The sequence below is a fragment of the Liolophura sinensis genome, chromosome 1 (assembly GCF_032854445.1).
Source record: "Liolophura sinensis isolate JHLJ2023 chromosome 1, CUHK_Ljap_v2, whole genome shotgun sequence".
NCBI lineage: Eukaryota > Metazoa > Mollusca > Polyplacophora > Chitonida > Chitonidae > Liolophura > Liolophura sinensis.
In genome coordinates, this window is record NC_088295.1 from 59,302,038 (window position 1) to 59,325,446 (window position 23,409).

General features: G+C 39.7%; 1 protein-coding gene and 1 long non-coding RNA gene across 2 annotated transcripts; both read right to left on the reverse strand.

Annotated features, from left to right (window-relative positions):
- Positions 1-7,755: 7,755 nt before the first annotated feature.
- LOC135462718 (uncharacterized protein DDB_G0290685-like) lies at positions 7,756-14,097 on the reverse strand. The gene is made up of 6 exons (XM_064739942.1): positions 14,071-14,097; positions 13,177-13,231; positions 12,941-13,053; positions 12,311-12,416; positions 7,877-10,470; positions 7,756-7,794 (listed from the first exon to the last, which is right to left on the reverse strand). The coding sequence occupies exons 1-6, from the start codon at positions 14,095-14,097 to the stop codon at positions 7,756-7,758; spliced, it is 2,934 nt and encodes a 977-aa protein (XP_064596012.1).
- Positions 14,098-14,137: 40 nt separating this feature from the next.
- LOC135470198 (uncharacterized) lies at positions 14,138-15,770 on the reverse strand. Its single transcript, XR_010444378.1, has 3 exons — positions 15,689-15,770; positions 14,643-14,694; positions 14,138-14,199 (listed from the first exon to the last, which is right to left on the reverse strand). It is a non-coding gene; the product is annotated as an uncharacterized LOC135470198 (long non-coding RNA).
- Positions 15,771-23,409: the final 7,639 nt, after the last annotated feature.

A 23,409-nucleotide genomic window follows, 5' to 3' on the forward strand; every position in this document is an offset into this window, starting at 1 on the left:
GAAAAGTTGACCAATGAGACTGTACCAATTTTGGCTAAGCTTTAAAAATCGCGCTACTGAAAATATGAGATCTATGTATGTAGATAGCGTGGATTGCAAATGGCATTATTTAATGGACTCTCTGAATTCTTTAATATTGATAAAACAAATAATTTTGCACTAAGAAAAAATTGATGCAGTGTTCCTTGTTCCGACTGCAGAAAACAGGACCATGCACGCAGCACACCTTATCGTCAACGAGATTATATCATTTTGAGAACACAAAAGGTTAAAAAAACAACTCACGTAAAATACACAAAAGGGACCCTTATAGGTTTGTTCGAATGTCCCGTTGAGTGTATAGACGACCCCGTTTTCGGAGGTAAACTGTTTCTTCCCATTCAAACATATGGCGGTAGCGGTACCTGGCACATCCACTGTGAGTTGTAACACTGGAGTGTCGTTTATCGTTGTCGGACATTTGGGACGGACTACCAAAACAAATCATAATATTACGGATTATATTAATATTAATATTAGTTTGCATAAGTTAAAAGTACTATTATTTATAAAATGGTTGTGTTGTATTTTGTTTTAGTACTTCCGTTGTATCCATATAAGCACGTGATTGCCTGGCGTTTGACTTTCAAACTTCTATCGATTTTGCTGGCTTTTCTTATTTCACACCACAACGCGGTTCTCCATCTAACCATACAGTGCGATAATTCGATACCAATCGAGGGGTTGTCGATAATGCGATACCCATCGAGGGATTTTTTTTTATTTATTACATTTGCAAATAACTGTTCATGTTCTTTCATCGGATATTTGCATCATTTTTCTATTTTTTCCTCCTTGAAATGAACAAGGAAAGTATTCAAACTACACTTATCTCCCCATAACATTTTAGTCATACATCTAGCGCAATTCTTAGACTGTATTATAGATTGTAAAGACTGTAAAGCATAACTTACATTCCACTATAGGCTTGCCTTCGCTCGATTCACTGTCATAGGAAGCCATAGCTATCTGGTGTGTAGAAAATACTTTGCTTATTTGCATACCAATAGATAATTCATGCACAACAAGTAGACAGACTCATGGCCTAGTGACATAATAGCCTGCCTGAATGAATGAACGAATGAATGATTGGGGTCCAGACTTGGGTGAATCCAATTTCCCTACATTACAACCATAGGAGAGGTTTAGTCATCTAGTCGAGACAAGCAAATATAACCAACTTTTCACTGACAATATGCGACTCAGATTTATTGTTCCCGGGAGTAAACCACCGACCTTTGGCAAGTTACTAATGAACTTTCCCGCATGTGCGGTAAAGATGTGCACACCACATAGTTGTAAAACAAGTGGTCTCCACGAACATACACGTAAGGTTGTTAAAACGGCGCGACGAGCGTCATCGACAGGCTACTGTCATCAAGGCCCCTACTGACAATGACTACTTTCTAACTGTCGATAAATGACATCACATTTGGAATTTTTTAAAAAAATACTAGTTGTCTCTTCTATGTTCTGTTATAAATTAAAACATATATACACTCAACTTCAGAATACTGATAATGACGTAAGTCTAAAAATCTCTAAAACAAAGACACTAGATAGTTTCAAAACTTACCGAATACAGAATTGTCGATATCCAAAACAACATAATTCTAACTCTGGAATGGGACGAACAAAATTAGCATGTAGAGATGTCGTACATTGTATAAAATCTTTGAATCCACAACACAGAATACTTTACAGTATTTCACGACAAAACTTACCGAATACAGAATTGTCGATATCCAAAACAACAACATAATTCTAACTCTGGAATGGGACGAACAAAATTAGCATGTAGAGATGTCGTACATTGTATAAAATCTTTGAATCCACAACACAGAATACTTTACAGTATTTCACGACAAAACTTACCGAATACAGAATTGTCGATATCCAAAACACAACATAATTCTAACTCTGGAATGGGACGAACAAAATTAGTATGTAGAGATGTCGTACATTGTATAAAATCTTTGAATCCACAACACAGAATACTTTACAGTATTTCACGACAGACAAAAGTACTGTATGTATGCTTGGGGTTTAACGTAGTGCTTAACAATTTAACAGTCACATGACGATGAGGATTCATTAAGTGTGTGTACATATACTGTATCTTACTGTAGCAGGGCGAGTCCAGACCGCCAAAGCACTACCACCTATGACTGCTGAGGGCCAAGAGAGGCAGCAACAAGTACCATTTTTAAAGTCTTTGGCATGACCCAACCTGGGTTTGATCAAGATGCCCATGGACTCCAAGGCGGACGGTCTAACCATTGCAACGACGAAGTGATTAGGTGTTTGTACGTTTACTTGGTGTTTGTACGTTTACTTGGTGTTTGTACGTTTACTTGATGTTTGTACGTTTATTAGGTTTTTGCAAGTTTACTTGGTGTTTGTACATTTATTCGGTGTTTGTATGTTTACTTGGTGTTTGTAAGTTTACTTGGTGTTTGTATGTTTACATGTTGTTTGTACATTTATACATGTAACACTCTAGCTGCGAAAAAAAAAAGATTACACGATGTTGTACATTTATAGCACCTTGCATATGTATCAACCCAGTTGGCTGCCATGTACAAAAAGTCCTGTTTGTCTTGTGCTCTAGCCAAAACTACCACGAACTTGAGTGTAAAACTACATTGTGGCTTATTACATTGTATGGGGTAAGTGTCAGAAAAACAGCAAGACAGGTTGCTATGGACCACTATTTACATGGTTGCTAGGGGCGTGCTGAATGTTGCAATCAGAAATAGTGATCAAGAGTAAATGTTTGAATTACGTACAACAGCAAATCTAGTATTCGCATACGCCTCTGATTATTACTGAAGCTTGTTACCCTTTCGCCCCCGGTGGCAGTGGCGATAAAGTGTAAACCACAACTCATTTTTATGCAACAACAACAGCTAACGCTAGAGATTCGCCTTTATCCTAATCATCGACTATACGATGAACTGACCAGTCATTTTAAACAAGCCATTCCTTAAAGTTTGATTGTTTGTTTTCGATAGCACGATCGAATTTACGATTATGGACTTACCTGTTCTCGGTTTGAGGTATGTGTTGCAAATCCTGAGGAAACATTGCTGCATTTACAGTCCCCGTGACCGAAGCTGTGTAGTAAATTAGTAATGTGAAATGCCTGTTACCCCTCAAAATGGATTCAGTCGAGGTATAGGTCAAAGTATTCTTTATGTCCAATCTGACATCTGGGATTATATTTTGGTTTCATATTCTAACACATGTAGAATACGGGAGGTTAAGCGTGTTAAGCATTTTCATGCGGACTTACACGAAATGTACATAATTATACTTCTATAAATAAAATCTTGTTCACATGTTTCTATGTAACTAAGAAAAACTTTTTGGGCGACCCCCAAGTAAGTATTGGACATCTTGAAAAATCTCAGAGCTAGGCTGATAAGTGTGACTGATTCCTTAAAGGCGTCTCGCACTGCGGAAACGGTTATATAAAACTGAACATATGTGAGACCTTATCACGTCAGTCTACTGAGTGGGGTGGTAACACGAGATTATGAAATGGTATTGTTCCCAACATACTTTCTTGGCTTTTAATTCAACTAGCACCCAGTAACATACACTGCCAGTCTTTGTTTCATGGAGCCAAACGTCAATGTCACACTAATCGCTCGCGTGATGACGTTGTGTTCCATTCCATTCTCGGTGAAAGTGATTCTGACGACATGATTGACAGTTCGGAAACGATTATGGATGCGGACGTTCGTCTGCTCGACAGGAAGCATAAGTTTTCTAGAACACCAAATGAATGTGAACAATATGTAACTATATATTACGTGCACCGTAACAGCGGAGAAGGATGTGTTTTCACGGAGCTTGGAACAGATTTGTCTTGGAGGTAGTGTGTTTCTGCTAGAAATTCCTCAGGCCATACGCTGTGAGGAGATCGATTCGATGTTGTCCAGGTGACCAGTGAGTAAATATGAAAACGCTATTCTTGTTTTCTGACGTCGTGCAGAAACCTAACTGAGGAGAACACAAAACGTGCGTTCAATCCCGGGTGAGTCACATCCTGTATCAAAGACTTACGGTATGGGGAGTAAAATCAGAGCAACGACGACGACAGTGTGATAGTTGGCAAATGGTCACGCGCAAGGCTTGTCAATTTTATTGAGTTGTTATTTTATCGCCACGTTTCTGGCTGTTTTGGTGGACATTTTTTCACACGTTCAATAGTGGTAGGATCTTCAAAGCCCATAAACCTGTTCAGGTATATTTCTCTTCATTAGTAAGCCACAGATGCATTAAACCAATTTTTTTATAACATGCTGTAGTACGAGAGGAATCTATATATAAATTTTTTTTATGTTGTTTTGTTGGGTTTGCTTTCAACATTATTTCAGTCAATGCACAAAGGGTCTTCTTTCAAAAGGCTGGTGCCAAATATATTGACCTTAATCTATCTATGCGTCAAAACAGACATTCGTATACCAGCCGTCAACCAATAAGGACGTTCCAGGTCAATAATCGCAAGGCCAAAAGGACATATCACACAAACTACCAGAAAACCATTAAAGAAAGTATATGAAGTACGAAAATGAACGAAAATAAAGGATGGAATCAACGTGCCAAAAGAAGACAATATTTTCTCTTGGCCAAATGAATTTTGAAATCAAGAAATCAAATACATCAACAGTTTTGTGAAAACGGATTTATATCGTGCCGCTCAGCACCACTTTGAGCACTTGCAGAAGGAATAAATGAAAATACAACATCTACGCTTTTATTTCTAAAGTATTTTATATCTATTTGAATGCCCTACGCAACAAGACCATAACGTCGCAATTAACACAGATATAACTGACGCATCCAGTCGGACAGCATCTTTGAATGTATTTTTGAATCACGTGACTGCGTTGCTAGGATGGATACGCCTAGTATTCCCAAGATCAAGATCATCTTCCTTTTTCACAATAGTTTTTTTCTTAGTTTTTGGTCAAGAAATTATGGCGCGATTAAGGGTTTGATTTGATTTCATTGGTATTTTACGCCGTATTCAAGAATATTTCACTTATACGACGGCGGCCAGCATTATGGTGTGAGGAAACCGGGTAGAGCCCGTTGAAACCCGCGATCATCCGCAGTTTGCTGCCAGACCTTACCCCGTACGACCGGAGAGGAAGCCAGCATGATCTGGACTTGAGCTCACAGCGACCGCATTGATGGGAGGCCCCTGGGTCATTGCGCCGTGCTTGCGTGTTAAGCTCCTCGACCACGGAGGTCCCCAAACGATAAAGAGATTAGGACGCACGGCCAACCCCCGAATCCGAAGTGGGGGATTCCAGGGATTATGATCGTATGATCTGGGGTTGGACGCACGGAAATACTTCACGGAATTGCGAGAGATTACATTGGTCAAAATGAAATGAGGGAAGCAACTAAACACCTATATTTGGGACAAGTATCATAATTATTCACAGCAGAGTTAATACGGATTGAACAGACACAGAAAATATCACAGTCCGTACCAGTCATATGACAACAAACATGAGATCCATCTCAAACAGGTGTAATATAGATTTAGGATGTCAGCATCTTCAAGGTTCGTCATCTTACACAGCTTTCCTCCACTTCAACACTGAACACTGTATGTTATTTGGTTATCATTTTCACCGTTTAATCCGTGTCACCGTCACCATGGAATAATCTCATTATCCAACTTAATCGCCTATTTCCGTATTTACCCGTTAATTCTGTAAAACAAATGAATATGGTATTATTTTACTGCTGTCATTTTATCTCATAACGAGCACATCAGTGCGTGAAGTTTTTTTTAAACAATATGTTGATTTACTTTCTTGGAATAGAAACTGACATCTGAATCTTCCTATCACTATTCTATTACGATAATGAAAACGTTCTTTTAAATGAAAACATTTTTATTTAATATTTATGTTAATTTCATCGTAGTTTATCGGCATATATTAATAAAAACGATATATCTAGATCATTCGTCACGTTCTGTATATGTTAATACATGTCCGTATATTTATTGTAACGTACAAATATGTACGTCATACGTTGGAAAGCTCGTAAGCAACTTGCCAAATGTCTGTGGTTTACCTCAGGAACCTCGCTTACCCCACCCATGAACCTGACCACGATCGCTAAGTGAAATGCTTGAATACGGTGTTAGACACAAATGAATGAAGACTGCTTTCGAACAAGTCGGGAGACGAGTATCAGATTGTCAGATTTACTGAACTACCTTTTTGAAAATTAATACAGACTTTACTTTCTGTTTCTATTTCAGTATTGGTACAAAACTAATCGTATCCTGGTGCGGATATGTGATGAGTACACTGAACTAACCTGTCATATTTCTTTTCTGTTTCTGCGTAGAGTCCGTGAGATGTGTTTCAGGCCCTGCTCCATTTGGCAAGCTGGTGTCCTGAAATCAATTTATTTCATTTATTTATTTGATTGGTGCTTTACGTCGTACTCAAGAATATTTCACTTATACGACGGCCTCCAGCATTATGGTGGGGTGAAACCGGACAGAGGGAAACTCTTTCCAGACATTGCCACGTACAGCCGGAGAGGAAGCCAGCATAAGCTGGACTTGAACTCCAAGCGACCGCGTTGGTCAGAGGCTCCTGGACCATTGCGCCGCGCTGGCGTGCTATCAACCTCGACCACGGAGGCCCCCTTCCTGAAATCAAAATGAAAATGTCCAAACACGACTCTTGTGCCGTCGAAAACGCTGTGGCTGAAAAAAAAAAACATATGCCGATCCTATTCCATTCCCAAGAACAACATGCATATTTAATATAACAACATACAATAACTGGATGCAGGTCTGAATGGCTCATGCATGACCGACTCAGGGGCTGTCGTTGTTGAGCTCTTGTTGCACACCGGTATATGTGAACCATATTTCTGAGATGTTCAACAACATGATATATTTTAATGTAATGTTATAACCTTTTGACGATGGAATCCTAGTTAGTTTGCCTACGATTCACCAACAACAGAAATGTCTATCTCATTCTTTACCGAGGTCTCCGGGGCGACCGTGTCCTAGTGGTTACCATGCAGTGCAGCAGAATGACCCAAGAACCTCTCACCAATGCGGTCACTATGAGTTCAAGTCCAGCTCATGCTGGCTTCCTCTCTGGCTCTAAGTGGAAATGCCTTTCAGCAACGTGAAATGGTCGCGGGTTTCCTCAGGGTTCCACCTGATTTCCACCCACCATAATGCTGGCCGTCGTCGTATAAGTGAGTACGGCGTAAAATAACAATCAAATACATAAATAAACAAATAAAACATCCATCAAATAAATAAAAATCATTTATTACCTGTTGTACCTTGTCAATGTCTTCAGTTGATAGGGATCTGTCCGTGTATCCGAGCAGGTATTTATGATCTTCACACGTGGAGTTAGATTTCCGTGGCTCCTTCCGGTTTTTGCCTCGTCCAAATAGTTTTTTGATCTGTTTAAAATGTGGCAAAACATTAATAGATTATTTTCCCATCAGACATATTTAGGTGGAAATTTGACATTAAAATAGATAGAAAGCACGTCCAGAAATCAACATCCAAAGGGAAAGTACAGGAATATTGTTTTAGAAAATTCCTACTGCCAACCTTGAGAACTCTGCTGCCACCAGGAGTCCTGTTTGGATCTTTTGGGTTTTGATCTGACTCCTGTGCTTTGTTTTCATGCACCCTTGTCACCGCTTGATGGTCATCTGCCTCCTTTGCCTGCACCTCTATTCCCATCGAATGTAACTCTTTCTCGCTTAGATATGACTCTATCTCTTTCAGATGTACCTCTGCCTTGCATGGCTGTACCTCTGCCTGACACAGATGTACCTCTGTCTTGTTTGGATGCACCTCTGCCTCATTCAGATGCCCAGCTGTCTCAGTTGGATACACATTTGCATCATTTAGACGCATCGCTGCCTCCTTTGGACGCACATCTTCCTCATATGGATGTAAATATGTCTCATTTGGAAGCCTATCTTCCTCGTTTGGATACACATCTTCCTCACTTGAATGCACATCTGTATCATCTGTGAGGATATTTTCATCATTTCCATGTACATCTGTCTCGTTAGGATGAAGATTTGCCTCATTTGAAAGCACAACTATCTCTTCTGAATATAGCTTTTCCTTGTTCGGATGACTCTCGACTGCCTGGGGCTTTTCATAACATGCCTCGAGTCCATCCTTGTCATCTGTGTTTGTCTGAGGATCATCACCAATTTCTAACTGTTTATCTTCCTCATCTATGTAACCATATGAATCCGCTTGCGGTCCGTCTATCTTTATTGGGTGTACATTTTCATCCCCTGGGTGTTCGTTTCCGTCATCCATTTGTCCACTTGTCTCATGAGGGTGGCCATCTCTTTCAGCTGGATGTGCATCTGTCTCAAGGTAACCGTTTGCCTCATCTGTGTATACATCCGCCTCGCCTGGATATCCGTACGTTTCATGTGGGTTCCAATTGGTCTCATCTGCTTGTCCCTCCCTCTCACCTGGAAGTCCATCGATCTTATCTTGGTGATCATTTGCCTGAGCTGTGTGTCCATTTTCCTCTACTGGATATCCGTTCGCTTTATTTGGATGTCCATCCGTCTGATCTGAGAGTATGTCCCTTTCATCTGGGTGTCCACCTACCTCATCTCGGTGTAGATTTGCCTCATCTACATATCCATTTGCCTCATCTGGATGTTCATCATCTGGGTGTGCGTCTCTCTCATCTGGGTCTCCATTAACCTCGTCTGGATGTCTGGTCACATTATCAGATTGTTCATCTACCTCATCTCGAAGTCTACTCGCCTCATCTGAATGTTCGTCTCCATCATCTGGGGGTCTGTTGGTCTCGTGTACATGTCTGTTAGCTTCATCTGGATGTTCGTCTCCATCCTCTGGGAGTCCGTTGGCCTCGTTTACATGTCTGTTAGCTTCATCTGGATGTTCGTCTCCATCCTCTGGGAGTCTGTTGGCCTCGTTTACATGTCTGTTAGCTTCATCTGGTTGTTCGTCTCCATCATCTGGGAGTCTGTTGGCCTCGTTTACATGTCTGTTAGCTTCATCTGGCTGTTCGTCTCCATCATCTGGGAGTCCGTTAGCCTCGTTTACATATCTGTTAGCTTCATCTGGCTGTTCGTCTCCATCGTCTCGGAGTCTGTTGGCCTCATTTACCTGTCTGTTAGCTTCATCTGGCTGTTCGTCTCCATCATCTGGAAGTCTGTTGGCTTCGTTTACATATCTGTTAGCTTCATCTGGCTGTTCGTCTCCATCATCTGAGAGTCTGTTGGCCCCATTTACATGTCTGTTAGCTTCATCTGGCTGTTCGTCTCCATCATCTGGGAGTCTGTTGGTTTCATTTAGCTGTCTGTTAGCTTCATTTTGCTGTTCGTCTCCATCATCTGGGAATCCGTTGTCCTCGCTTACATGTCTGTTAAATTCATCTGGCTGTTCCTCTCCATCATCTGGGAATCCGTTAGCCTCGTTTACATGTCTGTTAGCTTCATCTGGTTGTTCGTCTCCATCCTCTGAGAGTCCGTTGGTCTCATTTAGCTGTCTGTTAGCTTCATCTGGCTGTTCATCTCCATCATCTGGGAATCCGTTAGCCTCGTTTACATGCCTGTTAGCTTCATCTGGCTGTTTGTCTCCATCATCTGGGAATCCGTTAGCCTCGTTTACATGTCTGTTAGCTTCATCTGGCTGTTCGTCTCCATCATCTGGGAGTCCGTTAGCCTCGTTTACATGTCTGTTAGCTTCATCTGGCTGTTCGTCTCCATCATCTGGGAGTCCGTTAGCCTCGTTTACATGTCTGTTAGCTTCATCTGGTTGTTCGTCTCCATCCTCTGAGAGTCCGTTGGTCTCATTTAGCTGTCTGTTAGCTTCATCTGGCTGTTCGTCTCCATCATCTGGGAGTCTGTTGGCCACATTTACATGTCTGTTAGCTTCATCTGGCTGTTCGTCTCCATCATCTGGGAGTCTGTTGGCCACATTTACATGTCTGTTAGCTTCATCTGGATGTTCGTCTCCATCATCTGGGAGTCTGTTGGCCACATTTACATGTCTGTTAGCTTCATCTGGCTGCTCGTGTCCATCGTCTGAGAGTCCGTTGATCTCATTTGCATGCCTGTCCGCCTCATCTGAGATTCCGCCTCCATTGTCTGTGAGTCTATTGGCCTCTCGGTGAGGCTCCTCATCATTCTCTGTCTCAAGATGTCCGTCCGTCTCTCTGCGATAATAGTTCTTGCCATTTTCTGTTTCGCGCCATGGTATCCGCTCGACGGCCCTGTGTGGTTGAGCACGGCGCATGGCAGCATTGTGGGGGAAATACGCAGCACCCAGCGAGCACAGAATGGAACTCTCCGAGTCGTCGGCTGTCTGCAATATTCCGAGTACAAGAGCGCCGAAACAGCTAGCTGAAAAAGGAAATTTATATCACCATCAGATAAAAGCATCGTTCAGCCTAATTAAATTACATTTGCCAAATACAGCATAATTATTCAATAGTATAATCGTATGTACATGTATTCTCCTACAATGATTGCAAGGTTCTTTAGAAGTATGAATCCCTCTCATAAACAACTGGAACTTGAGCGTGTCTGTGTGAAAGGTTATTCTTTACAAATAATGAGGGCGATGTTATGTTTTCACGGTTGGGCAGCGCAGACGCTATAGAGTTGTGGCTACATCAGCCTTGAGCTCGTGTCTCACAGTCTCCACTATTTCACTGGTCTGGAAACAATAGTTTCTATGCTAGAAATTATACCAATCAAATACCAACCAAACCAATATTGTTACAAACGTCTCACATGTTCCGTTTGTCCTAATCGAACAGGAACAGGTGCGAGTTAGAACTCTTTCTAATAGCTAAAGGTTAAAAAGTAATATTCAACCATGTCATCTGTCAGAAATGTTAGGCAACCATTTTTAGTTTTATCAAATGATGGAGAAAATTAAGATGCTCAAGGCTTATGAACTTTAAAAGTTCCTGCAGGAAGGAGAAATCATATGTGCTTCCAAACCTTGCGAGACATCCTTGATCAGTAAATTAATGTCAACAAAAGCTGTCTAGTATTTTTGACCAATCACATGATACAGTAGGACTACAACAGGTGTTTTTTTACCTTTAGCGACATAAATGTTCAATTTCAAAACTCCCCTAGCATTTTCTAATGATATGTGTGACTTGTAAACCCTTTAATTATTAATATTTAATATATTAAATTGATCTTAAAATCAGCCACTAAAGCTGAATTGATTAATAAAGTAGTATTCAAGAAATGTTCTAAAAGTATTTAAACAAATTCTGCATCTCTTATCAGCAAAATAATAGCAAATGATAGTCAGTACCTAGCCACTCATTTGGTGAGGCCATTTGCTATGTTATAGCTATCTTGTGTGACGTCACAAAACATAGGAGCTCTCCCGTACCGTCGGTATTAAAAAATATCCCAACGAGAAAATATAAACAGAAACGCCTGATACCCAACCAAAGAGTATCAGTTCTGTCCTGTTTGCAAAGGGCTGATTTTTCGTTTAGCCTCGCGCTCAGTCTTGGCAAAAACGTCGTGTTTTGCAATCCTGCGCGTCCTCGTTTTCTACCAGCATGGATGTAAGCATTATGCCGAGTTACAGGGAATTTGTCGGACGCAACAGAACAAGAGCATCTGACTCATGCACATTTCGGGAAGATATTTTAGTAATAAATCTGATTTTGCTAAGAAAAAAAAATAATGCAACGCCACAATATTTGTTTTCAAGTAAGGACTCTCCCGAGGTGGTTTTCTTGCTAGCTCATCCTACCAAGTTACTGCAGTCTCCTGCGCAACCTGTGCTCATTGTGACACGGGCAGCAGTTTCCAGTTCCCATTTAATAGGGAACTAATTCTGTGGTTCCAAAATGCATCAGTTTAACATTTAAACTGACTGCAAAATCCGATTTATTGCATCGATATTTGTCTGCCACGCTGACAATCGAGAGCTAATTGTTTTTTGGACGTGACAGGCAATTATCAGGTGACGCTTTCAGCGCTAGTGATTGGACAAGTCTATAAGGGCTTCTACAACATACCTACTCGGCGTGAATTGTCCGTCAGTGTCATATCCCCATTGCCGAAGTTCATCTTCTCGGATTCCAAAACTTTATAGAATTTTTGCATAATTTTCTGTGATAACTGTGTCCTATATACTTTTTTCTGTGTATATATAGTGCTTGACGTATATATACGTCAAGCAACGACCTAACATCAAACGAACCTTCAATACTCATTGCTCGCTTTTCTAGCTCCACGGCCGTGCCTTCCTCAGGCCCGTCAAGCAACCTACATATCGATGCCACGGCGTTCATGTGCTTCAAGGTCAGCTGAAAAATCAGGACGACTTTAACTGGTATTTTCAATTCAAATATCATTATTCTTGAGAAAACATCTGATCTGTTTATTTTCTTCGAGTACTTCTAAGTATAAAGCCACTTATATTAGCAGCAGTATAACGCCGTGGATATTAGTAGTATAAAGCCACTTATATTGGCAGTATAAAGCCACTTATATTAGCAGTATAAAGCCACTTATATTAGCAGTATAACGCCGTGGATATTAGCACTATAAATCCATTTATATTAGCAGTATAAAGCTACTTATATGAGCAGTATAAAGCACTTATATTAGCAATATAAACCACTTATATTAGCAGTATAAATCCATTTATATTAGCAGTATAAAGCCACTTATATTAGCAGTATAAACCACTAATATTAGCAGTATAAATCCATTATATTAGCAGTATAAAGCCACTTATATTAGCAGTATAAACCACTTATACTAACAGTATAAACCACTTATATTAGCAGTATAAAGCCACTTATATTAACAGTATAAAGCCACTTACCTCGGCGGTTATATCGTCCTGCTCAGGATTATACTCCACCTTCTGATAAGCACTCAATATGACCGGCCTTGACCTTTCGATGATATCATGTACGTAATCCCTGGCGGTCTGAACTGTAAAATAAGAAAACTAAACATCACTTTGTGGGGCCGATTTTACGAGCTTTGACTTAGACTGCAACTTCATATGTGTATTTTCCTTTTGTTGTCATGGAAGTCATCATCCATCATACCCACCATGAAAGACCGATGATGGCCGACACGTGACTGGGGTTGTGTGATCTGATGTTGCCTGTGAATTGAAAACAGCAGAACGTGCATCATTTACTGTTCCAAAATAGTTCCAATATAATTTTAAAAATAAACAGAAATACATATACATGTGGACTAGACTTGCAAAAAAAGGGGGGACAGTCTTGCAAAAAAGACAATTTACAAAGAAATAATAGGGTTAAATTCCTGAAATGTTTACCATTTCACTGTCATCGTTGAAATAAAGCCGGTATATTCGGGTTCCTTTGGGCACATCCCTTAGGTAAATATCTTCATCAATTGTGTACATCATGAAACTGGCTGAAAGGACAAGACGAGTAGTTTTTAACTAGCAATCATGACAGACCTTTTCGAGCAGTCAATCAAGAACACACATTTGACCAATCATAATCGGCACTGTTGTAAATGGATCAACCGGATATCTCGCATGTTGGCTTAAAATGTTATATCCTTCTGTTACGTCATAAAATTGCACTCTCAGAGAGTGGAATAAAAGTAACGTTGCCATGAGAAGGCCTGGCGGCTCTTCGGACAGATTTTATCCATTTACTGATTGGTCTGTACATGGATACCACCCATCGTACCATATGAGATATTAAGTTATGTCAAAAGGAAATCTTGATAGCATTCTCATCCTAAGGCATGACAAGGTACAAAATTCAACATAAACGCTTATTTTGTAGTCAGAATTTGAACTTCTTAGGTTGTAATCTATGCACTGTAGGCTTTTAGAATTTCATCTTAAGTCCTCCATCGCTCTATGGATTCGCTTTATGGCACAAAGACTCTCTCAGAGGAAGTGCCTGTATTACAAGGACAAAATGATCTTCGGCTTCCACAAAAGTGAAACCACCTTACCTGTGCTAGGGAGTAAAGGCCAGCCATTTCCGGTGTGTCCAAAGAAAGATCGCCAAGAGGGCACGTGATTGATATCCCATGTGACGTCCATGAACATAGCTGTAGATCGCCGTGACTTTCTGTATCGCTCTGTAATATTATATACGTCATATTTTTTTTTATAATTATATAAACATGTTATATATTTCTTTAACATAATGTTATCTTTGTCTAATATGTTATCTTTGTCTAATATGTTATCTTTGTCTAATATGTTATCTTTGTCTAATATGATGGTGTGTTTCTGTAACATTTTCTCTTTCGGTAATACTATGGTATCGACCTGTAACACGTTATCTTCCTGTATATATGTTATTCTTCAGTAATATAACTTTATTTTAAGTAGAATGTTATGTTTCTGTAACACTATTGCTCTGTAACGAAATAGACTCTTTCTGGAACATTATATCATCGCTCTGCATGGCTAGCCAAGGACCCCTTCCGGCTCTCGCGACTCGGTACTGAAGCTTAAGGAAACTGCATTGTGACTACGTCTGGTACTTTTACGAATAGAAAACAGTAACGCCACTTACCACCCATTCCCATCATGCAAACGCCGCTGAACTCAGGCTTTTGTTTTCGACGCTGCAGAAAGTAACAATAATGCATGAGAACAAGCTAATCAAACTGAACCGGCGTACGCTTCCTAATGCTACGTTCGCAAATCTTCGAAAGTCCTAAATCTTGTAATTTTGCATGTAAATACTATTGTCTTGGATACACATGGCACAAGGCAACAGTATTTACGAGAGAACTTACGGAAAACTGTATGATTACAAACAAGTTTTCAAATTTTGAGTGTGGCCCCAGTCAGCTTTATGCTCGTACTGAATCCCGATGGTGAGCATCCCGTGTCATTCAAAGCAAGGAAGTAAATAGCCTCTGTAGTGAAGTATCACATCCCAGCTAACAGTAGATAGTGTATAAAACTTCATAAAACATAAAATTTCATCCTTTACTAGCATTTCGTTATTTTATCCACGTCTGTACACAAACAATACGCTGGGTAACAGTTTTAAAATGGTTTTCGATAGTTTGACCCAGTTCTCCCTGTTTCGGATGCAGCTTTCAGCCAGGAAGTATGTCAGGTACCGAACAAAAATCGGTGGTTTACTCCGGGCGATCCGCTTATACATGCAGTCATAAACCTGACAGCCGTCAAATAAGAAAAATGTTCTTGAGTACGGCGTTAAATAGCAAACGAATGAAATAGATAAATATAATCAGTAGTCTGAAATTGTGAAATCTGATATGTACTTTATGTCTGAGGATCTACAATAAAACTTAATGACGATCATCAATAATCTTAAAACTTTATTATGTCATCGATCGTTTGTCGCAAAGCATAGTTGATGAAAAGCCGGATTCACGCCTCGTTGCTGTGTTAGGGAAAGAATCTTCCAAATTGTCCATGCACAGCTTGGAATACAACAGTTAATAAGTGGCACGTGTTGACATTAAAATTTAAGCAGCTCCCGAAAACCGCATATGCATTTACAAACCAGATAAACGCACCGCCGTAAATAAGCAGTCACGTAATTACGGGTTAAGGCTAATAAAGGGACGTGTCGAAATCTACCTTATCCGTGCTGTCGTCGCTGTCTACATCATCTTGGCTCCCAGTGCTGTATAAGGAAGTGTTGACGTCGTCACCCGTCGATGGCCTCCTTACATACATGCTCACTAGGTAAGCTATGGGGTTGAAAAGTAAAATAAAATACACTTGTGCATTTCTTAAAAAAAGAAATATATAAAACAAATTCCCGATACTGTGAATATATATAGAGGATAGGGCACAATGAAATTTGAAACCATAGTTATTCTTTGATGAAAAAATTGACAAAAAAATTAACACGAAGATGGTATTGGTTATGTGTACATTGGTTATGTACCTGTACCAATGTATTTATTTATTTTTTTTTTGTTTTGTTTATTTATTTATTTATTTATTTGATAGGTGTTTTACGTCGTACTCAAAAATATTTTACTTATACGACGGCGGTCAGCATTATGGTGAGAGGAAACTGGCCGGAGCCCAGGGAAAACCCACAATCATCCGCAGGTTTCTAACAGACCCGTGTATACCTAACAGACAAACATCTTAAGACAAATACACATTGTCAGTTTTCACTTCTCAAATGTGAAGACGCAGTATTAGCATTTGAGTACAACAAAAGAAAAATCTTTTCAAAGCTCTTCAAGAGTAAATCAATTTTTCGAAAGTGGAAAGCGGTCTGCATGGAGACTGTACGTTCGTCAGTATTCAAGCCATGGATACATTATTGGTATCCTCTAGACAAATGGGTTTAATCTATACTTCATGTTTCATGTTTCTTTACTCTACTCAACCACTTCAATACGTAAGTTAGACCCCGCCCACTTTGGTACTGGTGCATGCGATTGGGTCAAACGCCGAAAACCCCTTTGTAAAAGCCACAATGATTGGACAAAAACGCCTGTATTCAAAGGGCCTGGGCGGAGATTTCGAACTTACCACATTTGTATGGCGGATCCAAACCCTGATTATTAAGTGGAATGTAGAGGGAAGGATCTACTAAAATACCTCGAAGTATTCCAAGTTAGGTCAACTGCAACAGTGTATATATACTTACGTCTATTCGAAGTATCCACGTAGTTTTCCAGCAGACTGATTCCGTAATAGACTTCTGTGAGCCACGTATTGCTTCCCTGTGTAAAAGCAGTTGATGCAGTGTTAAAACTATATATATTACCTTCGACATATGTGTGACCAAACAGGTTGTGGATTAAAATGCGACTCTGACTGGATCGACTGCGGATCTGTGTCAGGAGGTTTGTCACATGCTTTTCGATAGGCAGTGGTTCACTCCAATATTTCCAGTGTCCTCCATACACCCATAAACCTTGCCTCGGTCCCATGAGTGAAATTTCTTAGACATGGGGTTGAACACCAATAAAATAAATAAATATGAGCGAAAAAAATGTAAAAAAATGTGCATTAGGAATATTTTCTATAAACTTTTATTATAACAGTAGGCATTGTGTTTTTGCCAACACGTCTAGATTTTGTAAAAAAAAATTTAGACACACGTTGTACTGCATGTGTAACTGAAATCTTATTGCCATGAACCATTTTCCCTACATTTACAAAGCATATGTGACAGCTTAATAGTCTTTCCTCTGTTTCTAATTCTTCAGTTACAAACTATTAAGTTATGTATCTAACGCAGACATTTCCCTAAAGTTACCTGAGTATCGTCTAGGGCATCACCACCAAAAACCACACTTCCGGGCAGTATACCTCCTTGATGGTGAATCCGCCCTTGAAGAACAGGGCTTATGTTGGATTCGTGGCTGCGTGTCAGAAACTTTAGCAACGGCCCATTACAAACCGTCTGGTTGATCAAAACCAAACATGTAGACTCTCTGTTGTCGTCATAATCCACAAAACAGTCCTCCGAATTCTAAAATAGAAAATATATGCATTTGACAAAGTCAAACTGGCGCCAAAATAAAGAAAGCGAAATAGCATGTGGACACAAAGCAGTGGCCATACTGCGTAATCTCGTATTTAAGAAAAAGTATTGGATTTTTATTCGATATCCGCGAAGAAAAGTAGTCCAGATACGGCATTCAAATGCAGTAATTAAACATCACTGACGATGTACTCAAGAATATTTCACTTATACGACGGCGGTCAGCATTATGGTGTATCAAGACGGTTCAAAGTTGTGAACTCATTTGCTCTTTCCCTTATTATGTCACAATTATTGGTGATGTGCACACGTGCTGCAACGACACAGAAGATAACGATGCCTTCTACTGTCATTTGGACCTTCTGTGTAACTCGTCATCGAGTCTCCCATTATTTATTCATATGTAATACCTTGTTCCTTTATATTGCCATACAGCTGCGAAATGCCCATGAAAGTAACCCCAAAATACTGTACTCTCTGAGTCATGTGTTCGCCCACCCTTGAAACATTACATACTCTACAAGCAGTCTCGTCACCCGGAACTACCACAACATTAACCTTCAGACAGTGCCCTTAGCGCAGTACCTTTTCTTCCGCAAATTGGTTTTCTCTTTCAGTAAGACCTTTGCTAGTCGCACCTGTTGGAAGATAATCATAAGTCAGTGAAATCATATACTTCCGGTTGTTTCTTAAAGTACTAGATTTAAAACATAAATGACTGCAATTCCACACTTTCAAAGTGTAGCACTAAACACTTACTATACTGTCAAATATAACACTTACTACTGTCACATATAACACTTACTACTGTCACATATAACATTTACTGCTGTCAAATACAACACTTTCTACTGTCACACATAACATTTACAAGTGTTGTACAAAACACTTATTACTGTCAATTATAACACTTACTGCTGTCACACATAACATTTACAAGTGTTGCACAAAACACTTACTACTGTCAAATATAACACTCATTACTGTCACATATAACACTTACAAGTGTTGTACACAACACTTCCGAAGTGCAGATTGTCAATTCTTTAGCCCTTTAATTGTTAAATGGAAGAATTGAACTTTAAGATTATTGCCACCCCACCCCCACTTTATAAACAATACCTTCACCATTGCCGGTGTATACGAGGTATGGAAAAATTCTTTTAAGTCAGACTTTCACTGGGTGTGAAATTTACCCAAATTCGGCGATATAGTTGTTTGTTTTACTCTATTAAAGGTGCTACTCAGACTTACCGACGCCATTCAGCTTTGTGCTTGCCTCATCAACAGCGGAGTCTTCACTTATTTCCTCTGTTGACATTGTGAAACATCTGAAAGAAGGCAATGAGTATGCATGTACAAATCAAACAGCCAATTAAAGAATCTCCCACCTTCTGAACCACCTATGGTATAAATACCCATTTATTGGTCTCTCGCCAATGAGGTCGCTGTGAGTTCAAGTCCAGCTCATGCTGGCTTCCTCTCCGGCCGTACGTGGGAAGCTCTGCCAGCAATCTGCGGATGGTCGTGGGTTTCTCCCGGGCTCTGCCCGGTTTTCACCCACCATAATGCTGGCTGCCGTCGTATAAGTGAAATATTCTTGAGTACGGCGTAAAACACCGATCAAATAAATAAATAAATACTTAATGCCAACTTAACACACTGTAGGACACTGTACATATTTAGAAACTGTCTGGAACATGTTAGAGAAACAGATCATTACAGATAAATATATATTACTTAAAGATTATAAATTATACACGTAAATAATAAAACACACAGGTAGAGCATTAATCAAGACTTAAGCTATCTTTGTTCTACTCTAATAGCAATAGAGCAACCGTATGTATTATTTCAGTCTTTAATTTCAGTCTTAACAACACCAACTCTACTCCAGAGAAACTTTGAATCGACCTTTAATATTAATTTTGTTCTGTATACTCTACATATTACATATATGAACAATTAGCCCATGCATACATTCGTCTTTTTATTGTGTCACACAATTGACTCCTGTTATGTTCTACAATTGTCTTTTTTAAGAATGTAATAACTTACCTGTCTGGCAGTTTAAATGACGTCTTCCCTGAAGCGATGAAAAATCGCTGTGTACATGACGTTGCCAAGACACTGGTCTACAACATTATCGGAACTGACGTCACAAACATATCGTTGTGTTCCCCACAATCGTTTCTCCTCTCTGATGACGTCACGACGTCATTCGATTCTCGGCAGAGACAGCTAATCGCTTCAGGCGAAGTCACATTTAAGGTTAGTCTGATTTCTGACGTATTCTGGTAGGGCTTACTTTGAATGTGACTGGAGCGATTAGCGCCATCTGACGTCAACGGCAGGGAGCCAGCCAAATGCAGGGCGCTCAGAATACGTCAGGCCTCGGGATCACGAGCGACCTTAATATTTCAAGTAGCTATGAAATTGTTGTTTCTTATGTTATGAGGTAAAAATTTTGCTTGACAACATAAACCATGGATGAGTTATTGTATAACAAATTTCAGCTAAAATTACGGGGAAGAAGACACCAAATTTAATAATTGAAGTTATGACTTAAGTCTAAGACTGCTTCATGATCACAGAGCCAGGGAAATAGGCTACTGGGATACAATGACGTCGCCGAGAAAGCGTCCATAGGCCGTTAAATGGGAGACTCGAGGACGAGCTACACAGAAGCTCCAAATGACAGTCATCTTCATTTAATCAAGCTAGCGACTCCCTGCACATTGACGTGTTAAGTTTCATGTTCGTTTCAATAAAAGAATATCACCGTTCATTGCACTGCTTATTGCTGTTTTTCAGTGTTGTGTCAAGCAATAAATCGGATCAGAACATGCATGCATTTGCTTTGAAACAAATTAATACGCACTTATAAGGAACGATCAATGATTGGCTAAAAATGCCCTGACGAAAGTACGCGGGTAGCAGTTCCATTGGTTGTCGAAAACGTAGCTTTTTATATCTTGTACAGTAAAAGCAAGGGTGATTACAAAGCTTATAGCAAGTATCAACCTTGTTGACAGGATGTCGAATGAGAGTACAACGCATCGTTTTCTTCTGTGACGTTGCAGTGCGTGTGTACTTCATACATGTTTTATGAGCACATATACACCGATAATCCTTGATTCAAGGAAAAAACAAATGAGTTGCAGCTTTGGATCGTCTTGTTTACAGGTGGGAAGAACTTTTATGAGTTCCCCATGAATGCATGCACAACTTTGGACCGCCTTGATACAAGCGGGAAGGAGTTTTATAAGCTCCCCCACTGGGGCTACTTTCACTTGGCACGTTCGTTCTGTCGTGCAGGCACTTTTCGGAAATGACGTTGTCATAACAACATGTCGATTCTACGTCATTTAGGAGTAAAGAGGTACGTTCTAGAAGCTTTGATCTGGATATGACGTTTTAACGATATGGAGATTAAATACCCATTCCTCTGGGTCCATTTGTTCAAAAGTGGGTTATCTAATACCAGTATAAAATCTCAAACCATGTTTAAACCAGGTACACTATAGTTCTAGTCTTCGCTCAGAAAAGTATTTAAGCCAGTTGCAGGATTTAATACCGGTGCTAACTCCGCTTTTGTGTGTCAATCATGACACCATGTAGATCTATGCATGATACACATTCTACGCGGCGTCAAATTCGCGTGTGTCCCGTGCGCAGAGAATTTCATTGTAGGAAGGCTTGGTTGGCACACGTGGGATGCTGCTCAGTTGCTGGTTCGGCTGTGGCTTTGAGTCAGGAAGTTTTTTCCTGTATCTGGCGAATACATGAAAACTTCTTGAGCACACGGCATCGATTACCAATCAAATGTAAAAATCAATATGTCCGCATTAAATGTGTATATGTATGTGTATGAAAACCGTGAAAATTCATGTCATTTCATAATCAAATTACGTATTTGTCTAAAATTAGACATCATTTATGAAACGTCATCAAATAAGTCTTTAAGAGTGGTAGTATAGTGCAAGTCGTACAAACGCTTACTGGATTTTGCCACCAAGGAAATGCAGTGGGAATAAGTCTGCAGACGTGCATAGCCGGGCTGGTAAATGGTATAAACAAAACGCCATTGACAGAACTGTTGTAGTGAGCTTGTATTAAATTACAGTGTCTTACAGAACGTATTATTTTTATGCTTTTTCGCCTACGAAGACACTATTATGATGACTGACTATCATCATTGCTATCATTACTTCACAATGATTATGAAGCAATCATAAGAGAACATAAAATAACATACTTTATTTAAAGTCGATATAATTATAAACATACAACAATTAAGGTAATCGCGTACAAGCTACTGCCACCGACCGTATTGTGCACGGTGTGATACAAAAAAAAAACCAGCATAGAATGTAAAACAAATTACATAATTAATAACAATACGGCCTACTAGTAAAATGATACAATATGATATACAAGATTCTCATCAAATGTTTACATCAAAAGATTCAACACAGGTGTATACGAAATGTCATAATCTCTATAAACCACTGCTTATCCTAACTCTTATTCCATTTTTTTGCTCTTTATATACATATTATATCATATACCCTTTAGCCAGAGATCAAAGTAAAGGTCAGTATTCAAAAATATAAAACTTAGATATGAGGCTGTCAAGTCTGATACGGTGTACGTGTGTTTAATGCGCATGACCGGGATATCTTCGTTGCGGTTCAACCAAAGTCACGTGGATAAACCTAACAAAGAAAGCATAGTGAACCGGGACAGTTACACAGTCGATACATTTCGTGCATTATATGTGAATTTTTGTGACTTTTTTAAAACTTTGACTTGACAACAGAGCATAATTTCAAGTCAAACCTTAGAAAATTACACATAAAAAACTAGAGTTCAGCTGAATGCTGTGACATCACCAAAATCTGTAATGTTGTAGCATTTGGGCATAAACGGCCATGTCCTTGTATTTTACCCACGAATGGCTTGTCCTGTACATATGCATTTGTGTCCACTTCTCAACTAACTGTTCTCAAGATGCTATCTCTTATATACTATTTACATACACCTTTATTTTCGCTTTTCTTGCATATGAGGGTTTACGTTCGCATATATCTCCACGTACAAGTATTGTTTCGGGAAAAGGTCACACTGCGTTGAAAGCCCTACCGAATTAGTCCGGACAGCCTCTTGTCACTGGTCTTGCGAACAGCAACAGGTTGATAGCTACCCGCACTCAGCCCTCCACGCTTGATATTAGCAAACACCGAAGTCTGTTTTACTGCACAAATTGCAATAAAACAAGGATTATAATGAAACCCGGAAACATACCGCAGATGAAAGTCATGCAGTTTCAGATATAACCATGATGTTGGTGTTCACAATTCCATTTCTCAAATTCAAAAACGGAAAGTTTTACGAAGCTTGACCTCTATAATACAGTTCCAGTATATACAACACAGTTTAAATTGCAACATTGCAACAGGTGAATGTTAGATGATCAACAGTTTACTGTCATCGGTACTGAGTTAAGATAAATCTCCATGTTATAAAAATCACCTCCCAAAGTGTTCCACTGATTATGAAGTGCTATGCCCATCGACCATCATGCGTTGTTAGTGATGACCCCGTGATGACAATTAATTATGCCGTGATCGCATAACTAGATGTATACTCGCATAATTTCCGTCACCCACTTCCTGCAAATTGGGCATCTTTTGATCATTCTCAAGCACTTATTTGCACACTGCTCACACATGAGTGCGTGGCGACATGGTAGCAGCACTGCATTCACTGGTCGATCAAAACACACTTTGCACGTCGCGCGATTCTCTATCTCACCTTGGGCCAACCGCGGGCTATTATGTGA